Source organism: Aquila chrysaetos, chromosome 9 (genome assembly GCF_900496995.4).
Source record: "Aquila chrysaetos chrysaetos chromosome 9, bAquChr1.4, whole genome shotgun sequence".
Classification (NCBI taxonomy): domain Eukaryota; kingdom Metazoa; phylum Chordata; class Aves; order Accipitriformes; family Accipitridae; genus Aquila; species Aquila chrysaetos.
The window spans coordinates 30247190-30256443 of NC_044012.1; the positions used below are offsets into that span (position 1 = coordinate 30247190).

The 9254-nt window shown below is 41.4% G+C and overlaps 1 protein-coding gene across 5 annotated transcripts in view; it reads left to right on the plus strand.

The window, feature by feature from the left end:
• LOC115345628 (SV2 related protein) overlaps positions 1-7781 on the plus strand; it is a 30304-nt gene extending 22523 nt beyond the window's left edge. For all 5 annotated transcript variants that reach the window (XM_030024741.2, XM_030024742.1, XM_030024743.2 and 2 more), the window contains 4 exons: positions 1242-1353; positions 2633-2714; positions 2946-3035; positions 3745-7781. In XM_030024741.2, the coding sequence (XP_029880601.1) occupies positions 1242-1353; positions 2633-2714; positions 2946-3035; positions 3745-3951 (491 nt within the window). In that variant the 3' untranslated portion in view covers positions 3952-7781. The remainder of the gene's footprint in view (positions 1-1241; positions 1354-2632; positions 2715-2945; positions 3036-3744) is intronic.
• Positions 7782-9254: the final 1473 nt, after the last annotated feature.

Consider the following 9254-nt stretch of genomic DNA (forward strand, 5'->3'; position numbering starts at 1 on the left):
CATTCAGAGGAAGAGTAACAATTAAATCAAAGGGGCAGAATCACTTGAACTTTTATCCATAAATGACTTTCCAGAACTATTTTAAAAGGATGGTGGGTATAGTGAATCAATGGAGAACTTGCTCCCTAAAGCTCTGTGTCCAGCCTCAGTCAGGATTTTCAGACAATTTCAGTGAATTTCAATGAACAGTCTGACTTAGGACAAGCAAGATATTTAGTGTGTAATAGCCATTGTTTCTTCAGGTGTAGAAGATGATCTCTCAGTATTAATAGTTTGAATTAATACTGTGAGGCAGTGGTCAGGTTATTTTCACTGTTCTAGATTATAGTTGCAGGGACAAATGCTCAAAGAGAAGCCATTTAATTGGTGAAAAGTTATAACTCTGTGACTGATAAATATGCATAGTCGCTACCTAATAGGAGGACTGTCCTGCGTAACAGTCATTCTGGGAAGGATGTCAGTGGACAGTGGACAGAAGAGAGAGTATGTACTCTTGGACTGATGCTATAGCTGGTAGAACTGATTTGATCCTGACACATACTAAGGTAGGAGTAAGAAATATTGACAGGGATAACTCTGAATATGACACTGGCAACTCTGATGCTTGAATAATGTCCACACTTGGTATACCTCAGCTTTTGAAAGGATCTGGAAAATTTGCATAAGAGAGAATGTTTAACATTGTGAGACTTACAGAGCTTGATCTATTTCCTTTGTCAAAGAGCAGGTGAAAAATAATTTGATGGCAGCATATAAATAATGCAATGGAAAGAAAATACTAAGTTCTAAAGAGCCCTTAAATCTAGCAATAGGAAGATTAGCAGGGAACAATAGTCAGAAGTTGAGCGAAAGATATTCCAATGAGACATAAGGCAGGCATTTTTAGTATTCACATTGGTAACCACTGCAATAATCAGTGGTTAACAGATGTCAGAGTTGATTGCTCACTCCTACGTCAGCATGTAGCCCCTGAGTGTGTGGGCATGTGGATGTGTGGACCAGTGGGGTAGTGAACATGGAGCAAGACTCACCAGCTGGGACACAGAGCTTCTGTTTTCATGTGGCACCAATGGCTGGGGCAATCCATTCTACACCCCTAGCTGATGTCTCTGCCAGCAAAGTATTTTAAAGAAAGAGAGAACAAAATTTCATATCTAAATAACCCAGCCTATTTTAAAAGCTAGCTGCTGCAGCCTGCACCTTTGCTCAATTCCCAACAGTCAACTTGTCTCCTTCTGCAGGTGTGTTAGTAACACTATGGATTATTGATCGGATAGGCCGCAAGAAAACCATGGCCCTGTCCTTTCTGGTCTTCTCGTTTTGCAGTCTTTTGCTGTTTCTCTGCGTTGGAAGGTAAGTAAAACATGGTGAACAACTGGTATATCTGATTCATCCATGTTCTCTCTTGATTATGGCAGGAGAACTGTAAGTGGTGGTTTGAAAAGCCATGAGATGGTCATGCTCAACTGGAGAAAGAATTAAGGACGGTGTTAGGTTTTCTCACCAGATTTTGGAAGGAAACTAAAAGAAGCAGGAGAGGAGAAATTCTTCACTATAATTTTGCAGACAGAGCAATCCAAAGGGGAAAATAAGAGCTTATGTCTGAGTAGGAGGTAACCACTGGACAATTTTTTAAATCAGATCTGATGTCATGAGCCTCGGTAGCTGATTCATGTACTGCTCTCTGCCATTCAATACCTATGTTTCCCCAGGCTGACTGTACCAGGGCAGTGCTTCACAACCAAGGCCAGTCTCTGCCTCCCGTTCAGGTGCTCTGACTGCTTCACTTGTCATGGGCTCTTGGTGGTCTCAGTGCTATGGCACAGTTACGTGAGAAGCAATAGACACAGACTGGCACAACCGTGAAGTTGTATACAGAGTGGCTGGTGCAGCTTGATGCTGGCATTGCAGATACATGGGGCCCAATTTTCAAAAGAACTTGGCTTCACATTTTTGTATTGTTCAGTATCTGTCCTTCATGCAGAGTTTCCAAAGAACAACTCAGTTGGCAGCTCTACCCTTGAATCTTAACGGTACCAAATTTCCAGCTGAGCTCTGAGAGTCTGCCTCTGACTGCATCTGGACTTCATGCCACATGCATGCGACAATGTCTGTACCTTGGGGCTGACAAACAAGGAAATGACCTAACAGCCAGAGGAGAACTCTGAATTTAAACCTTTTCAAGCACTGTACAAAACCTTACAGTACAGAAACCTTGTAAGAAGAAACCTTACAAAGCTGCAAATATCCAGCTTTTACATAGGTTCATGTCTTTTAAACAGGAAAGCTGCACTCTCATTTCCTTCTCATGTGTGCCATTTTTTTGTTAGCACCATTCATAACGTGGAATATATTTTTCTTATTTAGATAAGCTTAGGCATTCACTGCTTATTTCAACAGGCCACAGCTGTCAGTTAGAACGAATACACTTAGAAGACTGATGTGATTGTGGGAATGCAGATTGTTTGGCATCATTGTTATATTAAAGGTCCAGAAAAAATACAAAGGGTTCATTAAAAAACAAAAGAAATTGTTCTAACAAATTTAGCATTTTTATTGCACTTGCCTCCAAGTTAAACAAACAGATTGTACAGAACAATCCCAAACACTGCTCTCCTTTTTATTCTCACAGAAATGTTCTTACTGTGCTGCTCTTCATTGCAAGAGCTTTTATTTCAGGAGGATTTCAGGCTGCTTATGTTTACACTCCTGAGGTAAGGAGGTTGTTTTTGTAATGAGAATATTTAAGGGGAGTGAGAACATGGCGGGAAAGTCATTTTTATGACCTCTTCACAATGGACCTTACCCCAGATATGAGTTGATGATCTCATTGTCATTGTCTAACAGAACTTGCTGTAGTACCACTTACTAATTTCCATTGATTTAGGAGACTGGAGGGAAGAGAGCTTCCCACTACTGTTAACGGGCTGATGCTTTGTTCACAGGTTTATCCGACAGCCACGCGTGCTTTGGGCCTGGGAACATGCAGTGGAATGGCCAGAGTGGGAGCCCTCATAACCCCGTTCATTGCACAGGTAAAATCCCTTCTCCTGAGGCTGAAGGCACAGGAAGGTGGTGGAGAACCTGCTTTTCTGCTGTGAGGGCCAAACCAAGGGCAATCTGTGCATGATGTGTTGAAGGAGGGTTGTTGTTGCCTGTTCCTTGAGCAGAGTTCTGGCTCATCTCTGAATTTACCTCTTGCTCCAGAGCTCCATATATTGGGGGATAGATAACCAAGAAGCAGGCTGCTGGATGGATGGAAGGACACCTTGGAAGCCACCGCCTGGAGATGGGATTTATGAGAGGCAGGGACTTTCTGTGCATGGTGCAATGCCGCCTTTCTCTTGAGATCCCAGGCTGAGGTGCTGGGGGCTACAAACCTCCAGGGTATGTGGAAAGAGCTAGACAGGGAGTTTGGGGGAGCCAGGCTCCGCAGGGACAGGACTCAGAAGACAGTGTCAGAAGCAGTGGCTCTGCAGAGGGCTAGGTAGAAAACTTGTGATTTGCTTATGTCCTGTCTAATACATAAGGGCAGCATCACCTTGTGGCACTTGTAATCCAGACTGTTTTGTCAGTGTCTAATAGCTATGTGTCATCACTGAGGAAAGAAAGCATGCAGCAGTGCATGTTAAACATTTTTTCCAATACTGTAATTAAAATTTCTACTACTACATTAGTATTTGTATTTCTTTCTGTGATAAGTCTCAGCGGTACTATTTTGTATTTTCTGCCTTTTTTCTGCAGGTTATGTTGGAATCTTCCGTCTATTTAACACTGGTGGTTTACAGTGGATGTTGCATGCTGGCTGCTGTGGCTTCCTGCTTCTTGCCCATTGAAACGAAAGGTCGTGGCTTACAGGAGTCCAGCCACAGAGAATGGGGACAGGAGATGGTTGGCAGAGGATCTCATTCCCCAGGGGTCACCAGGTCAAACTCTGGATCACAGGAATGATAGGACATGAAAACCTGCTGAAGGAATGAATGATATGAGCAAGACCTCTTTCACAAAAAATCCAACCCTGAAGCATAGAAAGCTGACCATACTGTCACTGCCAATGTCACGTGTCAAACTGCAGGAACTTTTGGGTTGAACCTAAGCAAATTGTGTCTCTGCCGCTCTTTGCTCACACACATAAAATTTTTACTTCTGTATTGAGAGGCGTTTGATCCAGATATCATTTGAAGTTTAGCAGGAGGGGTTTTTCTTAAGTCTGTTGTGCTTGCATGGTCAGCTATTCAGCTTAAAATGTCCCGTGTCAAGCAAATAGCTAACTGAATGCAACTCAGTATAAGCTGTAATTAAAATAATGTACTCTTGATGCCTAAAACCAAAAGATTAATATTTATTGTGTACCTGGCATAGCACATGGTGGATTCCATACACTACAGAATAGGTTTTATGAATTAGATGCCTGCCTTGCACTTTTTAGCCATCAACAACAACAACAACAAAATGTGATAACGGCAAACCAACCAATGCTTTCTAGTTCCCTTGCTTATGGGTTCTGTTCCTTGAGAATTAATAGGCACTGACTGATTGCTTGGAAACAGTTTTCTGAACGTTTCTCCCATCCAAGGCAGGTAGTTTGAGTCAGTGAGGAGTGGTATTTGTTGCAGAGATGGAGTCTTATATAAGAAACATAAATCCTCATGGTTTGGAGCAGAATTTGACTTCTCTAACATTGCCAGAAACATTGAGCGCTCTGTCTGTTGCTTGGTGAAGACTGCTTCAGCTGTACTGGTGTCTCTTTGTGTGTGGAGATGCACGCTGTGGTTTTCTGCATGGGTCCAGGTATGTTTCTGCTCAATTTGCCTAAGTATGTTCTTGTGGTGGTGTAGCCAAAACCTTTGATAAAAATGCCTCAGTCTGAACAGCTGTGTGTAGCAATTTGGATGGAGCTGCTTTCAAGTGTCTCCCAACAGAAGCTGGCCTCCTGACAGCTGGGCAGAACTTCTCGATAGCTGCTGATTGTACATTGACTCTAACATCAAGCTGGTGACAAAGGAATGTAGCTGGCATCATGTTGTAAACGAACAAAAATCATGGGAAGAGCCGAACTGCAATCATCCTTAGATGAGGAACTTCACTCCTTCAGATGTCGCTCCTCGAGGCTGATGATCCTGCTCTTGTCAGAGAATGTAACAGAGTTCAGGTGAGGATAAGTTTGTCTTGTTTGTCAGAAATCTGTCACTATGCAGAAAGTCAGATTTCAGAGTCTGTGGATGTGCAGCGAGGAAATGCATAAGGAAGCTGAGATGTGTCTCATCCATGTCTCAGTTTATTTTCAGGATTCCAGACTATGGAACACACACAACCAAATGTAAGTGAGATAGACTAAATGCTAATCACTAGGCTGTGGGAAGCAATACATTTTTATAGTATGTGTGGTCAGTGGTCTCACGTAAACATAGGTAAGCGTGCAACAAATTTTTGCACAATAGAATATTTTAAGTATTCTGGGAACCAGGCCCCTTTTCTGTGGGGCAGGACTAGGTCACTGAGTCCATGTTTGGGTGCAATACAAGTGAACACAGTTGGGGTTCAGCTTTCACTTAGGGTTTTACAGTACTGTAGTGCAGTATAATGCTCCAAGACATGTTAGGCTGTTTGTTTATAGCATTGAAGGAAAATTAGAAGTGGATAATTCCTTAAAGAAACTGAGGAAATGCAGACTAATAAAAAAAGGCCAAAGAGGTTACTGATATTCTGTGTGTGGGTATTTTCTGCTGAGAAAAGTTAAAGTTTGACATGGTGCCAAAATGTCTCTGTCCATTCATTTACCACTCAATGATGGTGACTGCAATGAAAGACTCCAGAAGTGGTTGGTCTAAACAGGAAACTTTCCTTTTCACAGTAATATGAAAATGCAATTCAGCTCACAGGGGATCCCACTTTAGGTGTGGCTGATGACATAGAAACACACTGTCTCTTCCAGTGGCTGTTGCTGTGTGCTGGTTCGGTTATCTCTGTCTCTGCTGTCTCTGTATTCTGGCTGCTCAATCTCCAGCAAGCTCAAGTTCCAGTTGATCAATCCCCAATAAACAGACAGGGCTCTCACGGCACTGACAACTGGTGCAAATAATTTGTTTTTACCTCCTTCTGTCAGGCTGTAGTTGGATAATTCTCCCTAATGCACTATGCAACTGGGGTAGCTCAGACCTGCCTCAAAGTAGAGAGAGAGACGGACTTGTTTCCCTTGGACTGTCCCTCTGATGTGCGAGAGATGGACAGGACACTGGCAGTGAGGACACAGTTCCTGGATGGTTTTAGATCAGATACTAGACCATGCGTGTGACCAGTGAGCTAGAAAACCTGCTTTGCCTTTGCATAGTATGGACCGTTCACCCTTTAATGAAAGTTCTGACTATCATCTTCTTCCTCCTGCTGGTGAAGGCACTTGAGAGCATGCCAGTCCACACCTGACAGGGGCACATCCAGATGCTTACGTGTCTCTTGCCATGTGGGCTTCCCATTAGCTGTGTTTACAGTTAGGTGTACACCCCAAAACCGGATGGTCTCTAGGAGAATTCAGCAGGGTGTCAGTCTGCATTAGAGATGAGAAAGAACATAAAATGCATGACATCCGTGGCCTGAAGGAATGCCACCTTACAGGCGCCTTTAGTTAAAATTCTACTTTTCCAGTGTTAATGTTCACATATCACTTCATTTTTTTGAGTCAATATTCAACAGTTTTAAAGGACTGCATTGCAACAGCCTTCAAAGTGTGCATTCAGAGTGTTTTAGGTGAAGTATATATATCTCATAGATTTGCACATATGTATACTTCACATAAAATATTTCCCAGGTAAAGATTTATAGGTAATGTGAAACCTTTTGATGCTGTTGAGTAGTTCAGTTTTAACCTGTGACTGTTACAGTATTAAAAAAAAAATCAAAGGCATTTTTGCTTTTCACTTTTTATGAATTCTGCATTGACAATGTACATAATGACACAAATGCCAAGATTGGTCCTGCTGAGACATCTTCATAGTCTGGGTCTTTGATTTAGAGACAGTGATGCCTAAAGCATGATCCAAAGCTCACTGAAGTCTGGGAGAGTCTCCCATGGATATTTGTGGGCTTTGGATCAGCTGAATAGAGGAAGACAGGTAGGAGCGTGCCACAGCTGATCCCACCTCACTGAAATCAGTAGGAGCCTATTGGGCACTGAAGAAACAGAAGAGAAGTTCAGGTTTTGCAAGTCCTTGCATATTATTAATAATGGAAAGACATTTTAGATTGTTCACTGAAAAACTGAAGAACATTTGGGTTGATACACAATAGCCTATAAATAATCACAAGTCATATTTTGTTAATATGGCAACATCATTGATGTATATAATAAGCTTCCAAAGATTGTTTTACACACTGGCAAGTATTTTTCACTGATGAAAGAATTAATATAGCTAGTTCATTTAAAACAATAAAGTGAGATAATTTTGAATTAAAATCGAGAGCAAATGGAATTGTGGGATTCAGAGATTTGCTAACTGTCCAATATATTAATGTGCAAAGCTGTTGTGGGAAAAATAATTCTCCAAGTGTGCTTTGATGGAATGATTTATTATTCCTAAATGCTTGCCGAAAGAACATTGAATGTTTTCCTGTGTTTGAATGTACAGTTTCTAAGCTGGATACATTTTAATGTTTAAAAACTTTGTGTATATCAAGCTTGTTGTAAAATACTCCTTTTGTTCCTATGTTACTGATGCAACACTGGATAGTTTAATTCCACACTAGATATTTTATGTTAAACAAATAAATAGTTTTTTCAGTAAAAATGCTTTCGGCTGTTTTATGGAACTTTTACGAATGGTCAGTAACTTTACCGGGTTTTGTCTTGATGTTCAGAGATTTGAGATATATGCTGCTCTGTGGACTCAGATGGATATGCAAGGGCTCAGCACTTTGCAGATCTGACTCGTGGTGTGTGTGTGTTTTGTGTATTTGGACATAAAAGTCACAAGATTCAGGTTTGCAATATAAGTAACCTCATAGATAATGACAGCTAAATATTTTTTAAATTATCTTAAGATCTGTAGTTGCTTTTTGCATTTAATTCAGTTTAGACAATAAAAACCAGTCAGTTTTGCTTCTTGCCTATGGGTAATTTCTAGCAGTGCCTTTAATGCTGCAATATGTGATTGCAGATCACAAAGGCCGGTTGGGAGGAGGTGGTTTAGCATGTGTCTGGACTTTGGGACAGGGAGGGTTCCTTCTATTTATTTACTTTTTAATGTAAACTTTTCTTTTACATATCTTGTTTTTATAAAATATAATTAAGTGCATAACCCTGACTGTATTCCTCTACCCTTTAAATGATATTCTTATTTTGATGTCCAGTAATTTACAAACATAAGGTTGTTCATGTCTGAGTCAAAATGACTAATGATCTGCAAATACTTTGCATGCTCATACAGTCTGTTCTCATCTCCGCGTGCATTCATCTTCCTTCTCGCAGCTTGTGCAGCTGTTGACAGTCCACTGGGATTAAGAGTCTTATTTCTGGGAATGGAAACGGTTGGTAATTATGGAAGGGTTTGTATCGCGGAAGCAATACTTAGGGAGAATATTCATTCGTCTGTGTTTTCTGTGAACTTTTTGGCATCCTCAGGCATTTCTAAAGCTCATTCTGTTTTCCAGAATGCCAGAGCTGCTGTTTGCTTACAGAGGATAACTTTACTGATACTTGATGTATTTCCAGCTTTGTTCTGTGTCACAGGCAATCGTTGTTGAGAACGGCGAGTTTGTAAAATGTGCTGATGCCGGCCGCTGGAGATGGCGGTTTGTGCTTGTCAAGAAAGTATGTGCAGCAGCTGTCCAGCCATCCCACTGACTCCCTCTCACCTTACCCTTGCCACAAAAGTGAACTTCAATCTCATGACTCTTCTGTCCCACAGTGTGTCATCTGTGGCTGCCAACAGTGTAAAATACCTTTCCTAGTCTCGAAATGGAGTGATCAGCTGAGCTACATGAGAGTGTCCCAAACATTTCTGTGCGGGAGTGTGAGTTTTTAATGGGCCAGGGGCTGTTCGCAACAACACGTAGGTAACCATGTAATTTCACAGGATGGTATTTCAGTTCATTTGTCTGCTGAGAATGTAGAATGACGGCTCTTCCTCCTGCAGGATGAAGCATTCAGGAAAAATGTGTGGGGAGATATGGAATGATGATCTACTGGGATGTTTCTATGGAATTAGCATTTGAGGCCCTCTCCATGCCATCATTAAGAAGAGAAAGCATCAGACATGAGA